General features: G+C 48.3%; 2 protein-coding genes across 2 annotated transcripts in view; both read right to left on the bottom strand.

Annotated features, from left to right (window-relative positions):
• On the bottom strand, positions 1-2,956 carry B9D1 (B9 domain containing 1; the record flags this gene model as incomplete). The annotated part of the gene is made up of 7 exons (XM_080353662.1): positions 1-355; positions 525-592; positions 873-935; positions 1,406-1,502; positions 1,572-1,683; positions 1,784-1,852; positions 2,891-2,956. 7 exons carry the CDS (start codon positions 2,954-2,956, stop codon positions 213-215), a joined length of 618 nt encoding a protein of 205 aa, XP_080209788.1. The 3' UTR covers positions 1-212.
• Positions 2,957-10,322: 7,366 nt separating this feature from the next.
• The window catches only part of CACNA1H (calcium voltage-gated channel subunit alpha1 H), a gene marked incomplete at its 5' end in the record, with an annotated part of 222,698 nt that continues 218,134 nt past the window's right edge, over positions 10,323-14,886 (bottom strand). The window contains 2 exons of the mRNA XM_080353920.1: positions 10,323-12,334; positions 13,317-13,495. Coding sequence (XP_080210046.1) covers positions 11,183-12,334; positions 13,317-13,495 — 1,331 coding nt within the window. The 3' untranslated portion in view covers positions 10,323-11,182. The remainder of the gene's footprint in view (positions 12,335-13,316; positions 13,496-14,886) is intronic.

Here is a 14,886-nt window from a genome sequence, read left to right on the forward strand (position 1 = left end):
ATATTAATTAACATAATACTTCAACCTGTATGCTTTCTGAAAGCATTATGCTTAAGTAATTATTCCAAAGCCGCGTGGGCTTGTGTTTCTTTTGGAATAATGCTCTCAAGTGAAATTTTCTCGGTTTAGTCAACATAGTCATTTCCATTTGCCACAAAATGCCTCTAAGTGTTTAACTTCTCTATGAGGCCTTGGACGTCTCAGTTCTGAGTTCAATACTTGGGGATCCCTTCTGTGGGCACCAGGGAAGGGTTCTGCATGTCACTCGGGCTCACGTCATAGCCCAACTTCTTCATGTCTTTGGTCACCACATTGAAAGAAATGGTCACAAAGCCTTGAGATCGCACCCTGGTTACTAGAAGAAAGAAGATGTAAATAAAGCTGGTTAAAGGAGGTTTTTGAATAGTTGTTGAAATCCTTACGCACCCAGGTAGGACTGTTCTCAACAGGAACAACTGGCCTTTTTTTCAACAGAAGTTAGATGGGCAAGTGCGGGTTCTGGTCAGGAGCTCTCGAGGACTCACCTTCTCGTCCTTCTCCCCTTGCCACCACTCTGGGGTCAGTGAATTCTGGACGTCTCCCTGTGAACCAGCTTGGAGAAGAAGACAGAAAATAATTAATTGGATACATCCACTAATGTTTAGATTTGATACAGTTCATTATATACATGTTAAAAGAAAAGGGGGGGTGTTAATCAGGCTCCAGCCTTTGTTTGCAGTAGGGTTTTGAAGACTGGTTCACTTTACTGCTGATCTACTTTGACCCAAGATAAGTTTTGTCTAATGAAAATAAATGAAACCAATTTCATACACGTTATGTTAAATCCAAGAGCAAGATGGACTTTTTTAAAAAAAAAACTATTTAATTATTACCTTGTAAACTTCTGCAGCCTAGATGTGGACTCTGGAACAAACATGGCAATGGTTCTTGTGTGCCTAAAACAAACATGAGATGCAGAGAACTTAAGAAACAACCTAAACAGCACTGGCTATACTTTTTATATTTAAAAATGTACCAGAATTTCAAATACATCAGACCACTGAACATCTCAAAGTATAACACTTCACTTTCCACTAAGAAAGGGTTTGTTTGCATAGGAAGAGTGTATCTTCCTGCACTTGCAGTAGTGGGAATGAAAGCTTAGCATGTGCTGAGAGCAATGGGGGAGAGGTAACGTACTGTGCTTCACACCTGGGCTTTCTACGTGCCCGTTTTGACTTTACAGTTGTCTACAGGATTATTGAAAATTATTTAATAACCAGGGACTGCTGCTAAAAATCTGTGTTATTTGTACCAAATAGATAAGACATGATAAGGAGATACAGGAGCATTTTTGTTTCTGAAACAACACAGTAACTGCAAGAAAAAAGTCTCAGTTTCAGTCCTGGCCAGGTTGTCACCTCACCTGCCGGGTGTGAAGGGAACGTGAACAGCTCCATAACCTCTGACCACATCATTCCCAAAAAAGTCCGGTCCGTAGACGCTCACCACGATCTGCGGCCCTGCAAACGAAGCGGGTGTGAGAGAGATGCCCGGTGTGCGTGCCGGATCCCACCTCCCCCAGCACTCACAGCCCGAGGGGTTGGTGCTCTTGAAGGTGATGTCGATGGGGAAGTTCCAGACGAGCGTGGTGGGCGAGACGTCGCTCGTGGAGGTGATCTGCGAGATTCCCTCCTCCAGGCCCTGCGGGGAAAGGGGGCGCAAGCCAGGGGCTGCGCTGAGCCCGTACACACACACCGCCAGAGGGTCTGGCTGTTTTCAGGGGTGTATGACAGGGTCTTACCGCTGTGGGGACCCAGTCCTGGCCGTAGACGAAGCAGAACTTGCAGTAGAGGTCGTCATATCCAGGGAACTGCGGGAGAGAGTGAAACAGAGAAATAAACTTAACAGCGGAGTCAATTCTACTGTTAAGCAGCATTCTTTATTTTATCAGCACTGGGGATCATCCTCCATAAGTGCTCCAAAGGCTGGATGCTCTTGTGTTGCTTATATTCACATAATTATTACATATGCATTACAATATTTGAAAAATTTTACATACATTTTAATAAGAAATAGTTCATTAATTTAGTTGTAACTGTTTAGTTAAATACTTACAAAACACCTATTAATTATTAGTTCAATATAAACTAAGCACTCTGCTTCTAAACAGTGTTTTACTTAACCTTCTGTCTCCCTCTTGTCATGCAGAAGGATCTAAAACTTGAAAAATATCCCCTCATTTTGCAGGTGGTCAGAAAACTTTTATCATGTCAAGTGGTTAACGATAGGTATATCTTTGGCAACTTAATTACAGTACACATTAATTTAGCAGCTTCTCTTCAAGAGGGGATGCGTTGGAGGGAGCTGGTGAGGGGCTGGAGCACAAGTGTGATGGAGCGGCTGAGGGACCTGGGGGGTTCAGCTGGAGAACAGGAGCTGAGGGGAGACCTTCTGATCTCTGAACTGCCTGAAAGGAGCTTGGAGCCAGGGGGGTCGGGCTCTGCTCCCCAGGAACAAGCGCCAGGAGCAGAGGAAACGGCCTCAAGTTGCGCCAGGGGAGGTTGAGGTTGGATCTGGGGAACAATTTCTTCCCCAAAGGGCTGTGGGGCATTGGAACAGGCTGCCCAGGGCAGTGCTGGAGTCACCATCCCTGGAGGGTTGGACAGAGATGAGGTTCTCAGGGACATGGGGCAGTGCCGGGGGTGGGTTAACGGTTGGACTCGATCTCCCAACCGAAACGATTCGATGATTCCCGCCGGGACCGGGCTCTGTGAGAGAACCGAGGCCCGGGGCAAGGCCACGCTACAGGGCCCGCGCCGCTGAGGCCCCAGCCGGGCTGTGTCCAGGCTACCGGCCTCCCCGCCCCTCCGGGGGCCCGCGGGCCGCCCTCCCGCCCCGCCGCGCTCACCTGCCCGCTCTCGATCTGCCCGTTCACCGCCAGCAGGAAGACGCTGGGGCTGCCGGCGGCCGCCATGGCGGGGCCGCGCCGGTGCGAGGAGGCCGCGCTCGGCCGTTGCCATGGATACGGACGGGGCGGCGGCCGGGACAGAATTCCTGGGCCGGCGGCGCTTCGCGGAGCGCCCGCTCTAAGGGGTTCCCCAAACGCGGGCGGACACCCCCGGGACCAGCCGTAACCCCCTCCCCTGCGCCCCTCATCGCGACCCCACAGCCCCCTGGCCGCCCCACCAGGACACCCATGGCCACTCTCCACATTTATTCTTCATACTGAAGAGAAGCTGCTAAATTAACGTCTGCTGTGATTAAGTTACGAAAGACACACCCATAATTAGCCAATTGACATGATAAATGCTTCCTGACCACCTGCAAAACGAGGGGATGTTTTTCAAGTTTTAGATCCTTCTGCATGACAAGAGGGGGACAGAAGATTAAATAAAACACTGTTTAGAAGCAGAGTGCTTAGTTTATATTGAACTAATAATTAACAGATGTTTTGTAAGTAAGAAACTAAACAGGTATAACTAAACTAAGAAATTATTTCTTAGTATAGATGTATGCCAGAATTTCCAAATATTGTAATGCATATGTAATAATTATGTGAATATAAGCAATGAAGAGCATCCAGCCTTTGGAGCACTTACAGAGGATGATCCCCAGTCCTTGTAAAATAAAGAATGCTGCTTAACAGTAGAACTGACTCTGCTGTTAAGTCTATTTCTTTGTTTCATACCACCTCATATTTTAACCTTTCGATACATACATATATATATACATATACATATACATATATATATACACACATATACATATACATATATATATATACATACATATATATATATATTAGCCTGTATAGACCCCAACGAGCTCTTTTTAAAGCACAGCCGGGGTCTGGCGCCTCCTCCGGGTCTTGGCCACTAGATGTAGCTGCCGGCCGGGCTGAAGCGGCCCCATCGCTCCATCACCACGGGCTGTTTTCCAGGGAAATAAGGCATTTGGGATCGGGGAAAATGGGGCATTTTGTGGTTTCTTGGGGGGTTGCTAGGGTGCTGTGAGCAGAGGGAGAGGCTCCGGGGTCATTAGTGCCCCAGGTGATGATTCCCCTGGGCGCACATTGTTTCTCGTTAAGTCTGGATGTGGCCACATGTATGGTGGGAAGGTAAATGGGATGGCATTGGCTTAATTAGCCTGCTCTAATTAAAAGGAGGGGGTGAGGTTTGTGAAACGGAGGAATTACAGCAGAGTCAATTACACTGTTGAGTGATATTCTTTATTTTATCAGCGCTGAGGATCATCCTCCGTAAGTGCTCCATAGACTGCATGCTCTTCTGTTGCTTATATTCATGTAATTATTATATATGCATTACAATTTTTGAAAATTTTGACATATATCTACAGTAAGAAATAATTTTTTAATTTAATTATAACTATTTTGTTTCTTACTTACTATACACCTGTTAATTATTAGTTCAATATAAACTAAACACTACTTCTAAACAGTGTTTTATTTAATCTTCTGTCTCCCTCTTGTCATGCAGAAGGATCTAAAACTTGAAAGATATCCCCTCATTTTGCAGGTGGTCAGGAAGCATTTATCAAGTCAATTAGTTAACGATGGGCACGTCTTTTTTAGCTTAATCACAGTATACATTAATTTAGCAGCTTCTCTTCATTTGTGTGCAAACAAGGCAGATGAATGTGCTGAGGCCCTGCAGAGCTGAAACTGCTGAGTTTTGCTGACCAGGTCTCGCTGTTTCCCCGCAGAGGTTTGATGTGATGGTGCTGGGCCACCAGCTTCATCCCTTTGCCTCCTTTCTGCATCTGAGATGATGCTCCCCTCATTAGGAGCGACCTGAAGGGTATTTAATTGCCCCAAGATACAGCCTTGCATGTTGAGAGGGGTGTGTGTTTATAGTGGACTGAAGGTAAAGATCCATTATACTTCATGCTGAAAAATACCTCCCGTGTTCCAATAGATGTATTCTCTGTCAATATCTATTTCAACTAGATTTTTCAGGTTTTATTTGATTATTTTTTTTAATGTTCAGCAAGCAAATTGGCCAAGAGAAGCATGGGGGAAAATCAGGAGAAATAGGAGGGAATGGCTGAGATTTTACCCTTTCTCCCCTGCCCCTCAGAAATGCTTCAGAGAAAATAATTCATTTGAACTGAAAATTATCGGGGGGGGGGGGAAATAAACCAGTTCTTGACCAGCTGTCTGATGCACTTAGCAAGGCTGTGTAATTAACACTTCGCTTGGCTACCAGATACCTCAGAGCTACCTAGGAGCCAATTCAAGGGGTTTTTCTTGCGTGGCAAGTGATCTAGAGCTGCTGGAGGAGTTGGTATCAGCACCGGGAGACCTTGCCCATGACAAGGAGGAGTCATGGTGGTTATTCGGCAGCAATGAGTCATCTGTGCCTGTCTCCTCCTGGTCATAACGAGACCTTTTTTCTTTCCTCCCTTGCATGCCAGTCGTGTTCTCATTAGCTGCATTTTTCATCTTTATGAGCAGCATGAAATCCCAAGCAAGGAAGTGCTGGAAATCTTAATTAATGATGCATCAGAGAGTGTGATTTCCAAGCACAATGAGAACTCTCGGATCACGGTGGCTCCACGGGTGTTATTTAATGATGTTGCTGTTTCTCTTGGCCATGTAAAATATTCACCTTTTCTCTGGGACCTGCCCTGAGCCTGTGATATGTGAAGGGACTGAGGGAAATCCTCCCTGGGGTGTTTGGGGCTCTTCTTCATCCTGGGAAAAGCTCTCGGATGGTGACACAGCTGCTGGTGTGTCCCTGGTGCCCATCACCCTGTCTCTGGGCTCCTTTGGTGTAATTGCAATAATTGTGGAGCTCTTGATGTGAACGGCAGGTCCAGCCGCTGCTGTCTGGGACAGAGAGCGCTGGGAATTCCTGTGCTGCAGGGAAATACCCAGAACTCAGGTACTTTGTCCCCTTTACATCTTCAAGAATGATTAAACCAACCTCAGGGCTGATTTACTCTTTCCAGCCAGCGCGCGGGGAAGTTGGGTGAGACAGAAATGACAATGCAATGGCACAGCGGAAAAGTTTATTTTTGATCCCAAGTATTTACGATCAACACCTGCTTGATGGCCAGTGCGATACGTTTTATGGTGTCATTAATTGGCGTTAAACCGGTTTTATTTTTAGACTGTTTGCACAGCGTTGCCAGCCTGACCCATCCTGACCCTTGGAACGGCCTCGGCTTCTGTGCCCAGAGCAATTCCCTCCCGCTGCTCAACCAGTTGGCCTGGAAGGACCATAATTCTCCTGACGTCCAACGATATGGCAGAGGAGGATGTTCTTGATGGAATTCTTGCTATGTTTTCCCAGACATTTATTTTGCTGGGAAGGTAATTGGGCAGGGCAGGTGGGATGCATATCTGCATTATGTGTCTGAACGCTGCGAGGCAGGGGGGAAATGAGGCGCGAGGTGGTGGCTGCACCAGAAGGGTCCCTGTCACCTCTGCTGGGATGGGGGGGACACATTGTGCTTTATAACGCAGGTGTGAACCTCAGGAGCTTCCCTCCGTCCTCAGCCCAAGCACGTTTTACCAACATCCCCGTAGAACAGAAAACCAGGGTAAAAACCCAAAGCGGACATTTCAATACTTGATATTGTGCTCTCCCTCGTTATGCTGGGTAATTAAGCAGGTTGGGGTCCGGCTTTGATGCCCCTGGCAGAGCCCCGCTGGGTACAGGCGGTGTCGCTGCCAACCAGCTGTGAAATGCCCGCTCTTCTAGGAAACATCAATTTGTATTGGCACTTGTTACCATTTCTGAGATTATTATTTATTTTTTTTTTTTGTTAATGAGGAAAATTAATTAGTGCCTTGGTCTGAGCCAGTCAGAATAAATTAACGTGCCGGCAGGAAGGGGGAGAGGGCGAGGAGTGCTGGGGGAGCTGGTTCCTGTGGGGTGTGTGGAATAAAAGCAATAACCAGGCTCTGGAGAGGAGAGGGGAAGGGAAGCTGCGTTTTTTGGAGGTGACAGGGACAGGAGGGCCCCGTTCTGCCCCCCCAGCTGCAGCAAATCCCGGAGCCGTCACCACGAGCCTTCGGCAGCTTGTGCCTCCGAGTGTGGCAAAGCAGAATACAAATGAAGCCGTTCCAGGGTATTGCAATCAAATATTCAAATAATTAATCCGGTTTCTTTCCTGTGGTGTGACATGAGGGTCACTGCCATTTTCTCTTTATTCCTGGGCAGCAGATAGACATGGAGATGCTGAACAAAACCCCATAAGACACAGAGACACAAGTGCTGCTGGTGTGCGGCTCTGGGAGGCTGCGCTGAAACTGCTAATTAACCCCCCTCGTATGGAAGATGCGATGGCCCCAGCCATTAAAACACAACCACGTAGTTAAAGTGTAATAGGGAAGGTTTAATGGATAAAGTCAATTTAATTATTCATCCTAAGAAAGCTCGTATAAATACCAAATGCCTATTAGTATTCATGCGACCTGTATGATCTCATGGCCCTGACAGATTAAAGGTTGTCTGTGATTGCACTGGGATGGAGTCAGATTTGGTTGTGTTTGGGTTTTTTTGCTCTTTATTTTTTCTCCCCAGTCTGACAAAGAGAATTTCAGATGGATGTCGTCTGCGATTCAACCTTGATCAGAGACCATCTGAAGGCTCTTCAAGTCACTTAGTGCTGGTTTCCTCTGCCCTTCCTCAACACGATTGTTTTTAATCCTTGTTTGATCCCGGCTCCTCAAAAGCTGCTGAACCGGCTCTGGGCAAGCCTGGCCTAACGCTGCGTCCCTGTGGTTTTGCTGTAACTGGGAGCGCTGGGGCAGCGTCTGGCTGACAAATGGCTTCAACTGAATTGGCATTAAAAATGCAAAATAGATATCGATCCAATTAAATAATAATGACTTGCATTTACCTGCTACTTTTCACTGATCTTAAGCAACGTAACCTTTGTATGCGACCCTGCTGGAAATTGCTTAACGTGGCAGAGATTCAATCAGCAGGGAAATGAAACCTGGTGGTGTGATGATGTTTTTCTGGTTGCTCACGGGCAGGTGTGGGCTGAGGACACTGCGCTGGGGTTTTGTACCCGTACGTCCAGGTGACCATCCCCAAAAGAGACATTGGGGAGCAATTCATGGTCACTAGCTGGTCTTAGAGAGTTCAGGTGGACTCTGCTACTCTTGTCCATCTGCTGCAGACGGATCGTGGCTGCAGCGCACACCCCCAGCGGCAGGACAGCTCCTCGGGAAGAACTGCCTGTTTTTCTTCATCATTATTATAATAAACCTCTTCCCTGGCAGCAGTTTGCCCAAAAAAACCCATTATGGTTTCAACAAGTTACCTCCTTATAAAGGAGATGGTTCATAATATAAAGCCTACTCCCGGCACTTGTTGTGTATTTTGGGTGCTCTCCACAGGTTTCTCGTCCTGCAGGACATTCCCAGCCTGTCCTGTCCCTCCTGGCCGGGGGACAGGCAGCGGGAGCACCTCTTCTTTGCCTTGCTTTACATTTCTGCTGGCATAAAATAAAATAATAAAAAAATAGATAAAATAAAATAAAATAAAATAAAATAAAATAAAATATAGCCCCTTGTCTGCTTTTTACCCAGCTGGAGCCTCATTTAATCAACTCCAATCTGTGGTTCCTGTTGCAAAATCGAGGCTTTGGCACCTGGATGTTGATGTCCCCCATACTCAGCCATCTCACACCAATGTGGCGGCCATGGCTTGGGCCACAGGAGGAAAATAATAATAATAATAGTAATAATAGTAATAGTAATAATAATAATAATAATCATCATCATCATCATCATCAATCAATCATCATTATCATCATCATCATCATCATCATCTCGGAATTCATCCTCAACACGCTGCCATGTCCTCAACCCCTCTGACTGTGCCACAAGCCACCTCTGTCACCACCAGCCCCATCACCCCCTGGCCAGAGGCTTTTCCTCCAACTCCGGGGCACCGAGAAGGGGATTTGGGTGCAGGGGATTGTTCCCAGCAAAACGAAATAATTCCAGCAGTAATTACACCCCGAGCAGCTGCAGGTGCAGCTTGTCCCATCACCCAGGGACACAGCATGACGCCCCAGGCAGGATCCAGCCCACACCGGGGACTTCACCGCCTTCCTCCCATCCAGCTCCTGCTGAAACCGCAACACAAGGAGTTCATCGTCATCCCCAAAGTGCTATTAATACCGACTTTTATGGTGCTTTTCTGGAATTCCTTGCTATCCCACCGAGACAGAGTAATTATTTACAATAATCCCAATGACTCTTAATTACAGTGGCGCAGGTGCTCGGCGGCAGCGGCACGAAGCCGCTCGACATCTGGCGGCTCTTGCGGGGAGGGACTCGCCGAGCGGCTCCCAATGCCATGAACGGCACAAAGTCAGGCCAGGCTTCCAGTTTATACAGTTTAATACATGTGAAACAAGATACATTTCCGTTAGAGTAATGGATGCATAAATAACAGAAGATATATGTGAATGCATAAATATGAAGCGGCATGAAACGAGCCAAACAAAAAGACTGGTTTAATTTCTTCTTTTTTTTAAAAAATGTTGTTCCTGTTTCGTCTTTTGCCGCCGGCGCCTGGTGATCCGTCCTCACGACGGAACCGGTGTTGCTTTTATTCGGCATCAGCTTTCCACGGCGAAGCTGTCCCGTGGTGAGAGGGACTGGATGAGGGGTGGGGAGGGCACAGGGACCCCAGGCTAAAATAAAGAAAAATCAACCCCAAAACTGCAAAACAAAAAGAGAAAACAAAGAAAAGTGGTGTTAACAGGTGACCTGAATTCCTCCAGAGGCTTCTCCGTCGGAGCTGGTGATGTGTCCATAGGGGGTGCGGAGGGGAAACCGACAGTGAGAGCGCGGACGGGACGGTGACGGTTTCGGAGGCGTTTCTGCTCTGAGGGGGACAAACCATGAGCTGAAATGCTCACGGAGGACATCACCTAAGACAGCTCTTTATACCTTTACACACTGTGTCAATAATTTACTTTGAACTGCAGTAAACAAAATACATTTCTTAAATAATTTACTATTTATTTTTCTTTTTTTTTCTCTGTAAATTTAACTTTTTCATTTTTTTCATCTTTTTTTTTCTTTTTTTTTCATTGTAACACAAGAAACTGTGTTTGTGCACGTTAGTTCAGATTATTGCGACATTTAACCTGAATTTCAGTTAAAAAAGGAAAAAAAAGAAAGCAACAGGACAGTTGTACAGACAGGAAGAATGAATAACTTATTATTGCACTGGCTACAATTCAGTAGTGATTTGGTTTTCTTCTGTAGGTAGGACAACCTCTAAAGTACAAAAGGAAGATGAGAGCGACGTCTAAAGCATCAGCTGTGAAAAGCAGCTGGTGGGATGATGGTGGAGGGGAGGAGAGGAACAAAATGAAAGCAAAGAAAGAAGAGAAACATTTGGAAAACAAATGGCCGGAATAACTAGTTCCACATAAAACCCAAGAAAACACCACCCAGTTGCGGAGTCACATGTAATGCAAAAAACCAGTATCGTTTCTCTATAAAAATATGTGCATTATGAAGAGAGAGTTTTTGTGGGTATTTTTTTTTTTTTTGGTCTTTTTTTTTCCTTGTTTTGTATCTCACAAATACATTATTTCTATTTATATAACTGCTGATATACAGACAATATACAGCTCCCATCTCCTGGGCACTCCCGCGGAACGTGACATCTCCAAAAAGGTGCCTTGTTAAAAGCTGAGCATCTTTAATAAAAACCCCCCAAACCAACAAAACAACAAAACCCAAAGAGAATCCCCCAAATCCCAACCACCACCACCACCACCTTGAACCCGAATCAATGTGATTGAGGCCACGGAGCGGGGTGGGAGGAACAAAGCGACCCCCCGAATTGACTCCACCTTCCCTTTAGAAAAAAAACCCCAAACCACTTAGCAAAGCTGCTCCCCCCACCCCAAATCCCATCACCGTTTCATCCACCTGTTTGTTTGGTTTCTTTTTAATTATTTTCTTTTTTAAACTCCTTTTTTTTTTTGTGTGTGTGTGTGTTTTGTCTTTTTTTTGTCTTTTTTTTGCAAACCTCCACAGCGCTTTAAGAACAAGTGACTGCGAGAAATAAAACAAACGACCTAAACAAACGAGAGAGCAGCCACCCCGAGACCTGCAGCCGCCCCATCCCTCCGGTTCGCAAACCCACATTGGTGTCAAGCCCTTGAGACCCCCCCGTTCCCCGCTCCCAGTCAGCTATACTGGGTCATCTATATCTTCTTCTGTCGCAACAGTCACGGGGACCAAGTCCTGCTTGCGGAGGGGGCTCTTTGTGCCGCCCAGGAGCTCTTTGCTTTTCTCGCTGTTGCTCCACTGAGTTTTTAAGTGATCCATTTGTTTCAGTTCGGAGGCGCCGGGGTCCGGCGCGGACTGTCCGCTGTTCAGGAGGAGATCCGAGAGGCTGCTCGAGGAGCTGCCGTCCAACTGCTCGAAGGAGAAGTTGGGGATGGTGAGGTGCTCCCCGCGGCACGGGGCTTGGCCCCGCCGCTCCGTTTTGGAGCCCGGTTCCCCGGGCTGGCTCTCCGCGAGCTCCAGGGACTCTCGGTACGCCGGGAACTCGCAGGACGGGGTCCGTCGCCGCAACATGCTGTTCTCGGAGGGTTTGGTGCGTGAGGCCGCCCCGCCGTCATCCTCCATAGGAGGATCTATAGAAATGCAGGGTGGGCTCATCTTCTTCTTCCTCCGGGCTCCGTGGATGTACTCGGACTCCGCCTGGATGTGAGCAGGGGAGCGCTGCTTGTCCTCAGCCGCATCCTCAAAGTCCCTGTCACCAACGGAGGGGCAGATCTCGATGGAGTGTCGCCTTTGGTCGTCTGCCCAGCTGGGCTTGGTGAGGAAGCCCTTCGGATCGATGCTGTAAAACTTCTTCAAGTCTTTCTCCTTGCTGCCCCCGGAGAGGCTGGTTGTGCTGCAGTTCTTGAGGGGCACTGGAGATGGGGCTGGGGAGATGAACGGCGAAGTCGAGCAGCTCCCAGCGTTCGAGTGTTCCCCTCCCCAGTCTTTGGCTGAGCTGTTGATGTGCCGAACCTCCTCGTCAGCCAGGTCGGAGGACTCGAAAAGGCCGCCCTCGGGGCTGGGGTGGCTGCTGTCCGGGCTGGGTGGCCGGCTGGGGACGCTGTGCTGGCCATGGCTGTGCTTCCGCGCCAGGGTGCTGGGGTGGCGGTGCGGGGAGGCCGGGGGGGAGAGCGGAGGGGTGCCCGGGAGGGACGTGGCTGTGGGATGGTGTGGGCTGGGGGTGAAGGTGCTCTGAAGATGCTTTGGGGACGGTAGTGTCTCTCCAGGCTCTGCTTGCAGGCTGTCCTTGCGCTCCGGAGTATGCCCGTCCACAGAGTCTGTTCGAATGGCCTCCTGGAAGGTGAAGAGAGAGAGATGGGGAAGGAGCTTGGGGATCTGCTGGGCTGGCGGCACTTCCAGTGATCGAACAGGGCATGTGGCAGAAGGGTTGGTGGGTCTAACGCACCTCACACCACTCCATCATGCCAGCCCCTGTCAGACCCTCCCTCTACGAGACACAGGTTTATCAGCAGACAAACCCACAGCCTACATGTGCAGGTCTTTTATCTGCTGGGTCCTCCTGTGCAGGGTTGGCTTGGTCTAAATTAACACCAAATCATAGAATCGTAGAATAGTTTGGGTTGGAAGAGATCTGCCCAGCTCCCCCAGTGCCCCCCCTGCCATGAGCAGGGACATCTTCACCAGCTCAGGTTGCTCAGAGCCTCGTCCAGCCTGGCCTGGGATGTCTCCAGGGATGGTTCATCCACCACCTCCCTGGGCACCCTGGGCCAGGCTCTCACCACCCTCAGGGTAAAAAATTTCTTCCTCATGTCCAGCCTGAATCTCCCCTCCTGTAGTCTGAAAGCATCACCCCTTGTCCTATCATAACAGGCCCTACTAAAAAAATCTGTCCCCATCCTTCTTGTAGGCTCCTTTTAAATACTGAGAAGCTGCAAAAATGTCTCCCCGGAACCTTCTCTAAATCCAAATCTTGAGTCAGTGCAGCCTGTCCAAGGTGACGGGGTGTAGTGCTGACTGCAGGCTTCTCACAGCACTGGTAAAATTGAATTTGACATCTTCTCTCTATGCTTTAGCAATTCTTTCATAGAGCAGTACACCCACCAAGACGAGAGTAGGTTAAAAAGGGCCTTCCCCTGTGTGCTACTAGCTCAGACTGAAGTGTATTAAAATTTATGTCACCAGAAATGTTTTGTTTTAAAAAGGGGAATTCTACTGTCAACTCCAAGTAAAGAAACCCAAGAGGAGCCTGGAAAAGAAGGGGAAGGACCCAGGTGACTCTGATGGCGTTCGCCTCCGCAGGCTCTTGGCCGCTCACCTGTCTGCACAGCAGCTTGTTGAGGGTTGGAGATCGAGGCGCAAGGTTGGGGGGAAGGACCTTCCAGCGGTCACGGCCCTCGTGGTTGGGAGAACGGAGCGGCAGGAGCAGGGACTCCGCTGGGACTCGCAGGGAGGAGCAGGTTCCCACGGGCTGGGAGCGGATGGAGGTGATGGACCCTAAAAAACACACGTGGAGCGGTCAGTCCCACCGCTGGCGTGGGGCTGCGAAGGTTTGGGGCAGAACTGGTACCCACAGATGCCAGGAGGGGAATAAACACAGGAGGGGAAAGGAAAAGCCTGCCTGGTCTGGCTGAAATCATGAGCAGTGCCCGGATTAAAAACCAGGGGCTGCTTGGTCTGTCTCCTGCTTTGAACACAAGGCCATATCTCATCAGGGAGGTTACAAGTGAGGTCTCCTTTGCAATTCAGCGGCATCGCACAATGGCTCTGCCTGCTCCACGATACCGCCTGTTACAAGCTTTACACTCACAGCCTCTGTTTTCTGTTCCAGGTAACAGGAATCTCCTCTTGCAGCGACACTGTGGGTGGATGGCGGCCACCAGGACCTTGTGGCAGCAAACAAAGGGCAGGAGGGGACAGTTCTCCTGGAGGTGACACCACTGACATGCACAGGGTGGTTTGCCATTAATTACAGCCCCAATGCTACCACTATCATCTGTCCACAAGGAACCTTGGCTGAACATGGTCCCATCAGCAGCACGGAGACCACTGGAGGTGCCCTGCCAGCCCCTGAGCTCACATATCGGGCAGGGATTATTCTCCTCCTGAAGGCTCCCAGTCCCCCGGCTGGGTCTAAAGGCAATCCCTCCTCCCCAGTCCCTTCGTGGTGCTGCTTTCCTGCAGTTCTGCCTTGTTTGAAAGATCTTTTGCTATTTTTTTAAATTTTTCTGGCTGCAGGATTTATTGTCCTCATTAGCTTGAAACCCAACGTCTGTTTCTGCCTTGCTGCTCCATGGTAAAAACACAGCTATCCATCACTTCAAGAGATCTCGCCCAGAGGTCAGGGAACTTGAACCTATGACAAAAGCCATCCAGACAGATTGCAGTTGCATTTTGGAAAGAGATTTGTTATCGGGAAGAAAGAAAAGTTAGTGTTTAATCATTTTTCTTTTGGAGCTTTTCTCCAGAACATCACAGAAAGAGCAGCGAGCTTCCCCCACCCCAGCTCTTTTTTGGGCTCTCCTACAGCCAGAGTTTCAGACCGAGTCTGTGTCGTCCACGTGCTAATCCAGGCTTTACAAAATATTCTTTATGATGCAGAAAAACTTTGTCATAAAATCAGTTGCAAACATGGTCATAAAATCAACCTCCCGTGCTCTCCCCTCCCTGTGCGTAGCTGGAATTTCCTTCTGTTGGAAACTTTCCATCTAGCTCTCGTATAGGAAACCAAAATCCCCTCTAAATTGCATACTTAGGAACACTGAATACCTCTGGATTTGTAGATTTTTTTTTCTCGCTTTAATAGTAAATCAGGAAACTGCATCTAAGACCAAAATAATACAAGATCTGGTCGTCTCACAATATTTTCACTGTGTAGTCACCCAAGT

This window comes from Nesoenas mayeri, assembly GCF_963082525.1.
Source record: "Nesoenas mayeri genome assembly, chromosome: 15".
Classification (NCBI taxonomy): Eukaryota; Metazoa; Chordata; class Aves; order Columbiformes; family Columbidae; genus Nesoenas; species Nesoenas mayeri.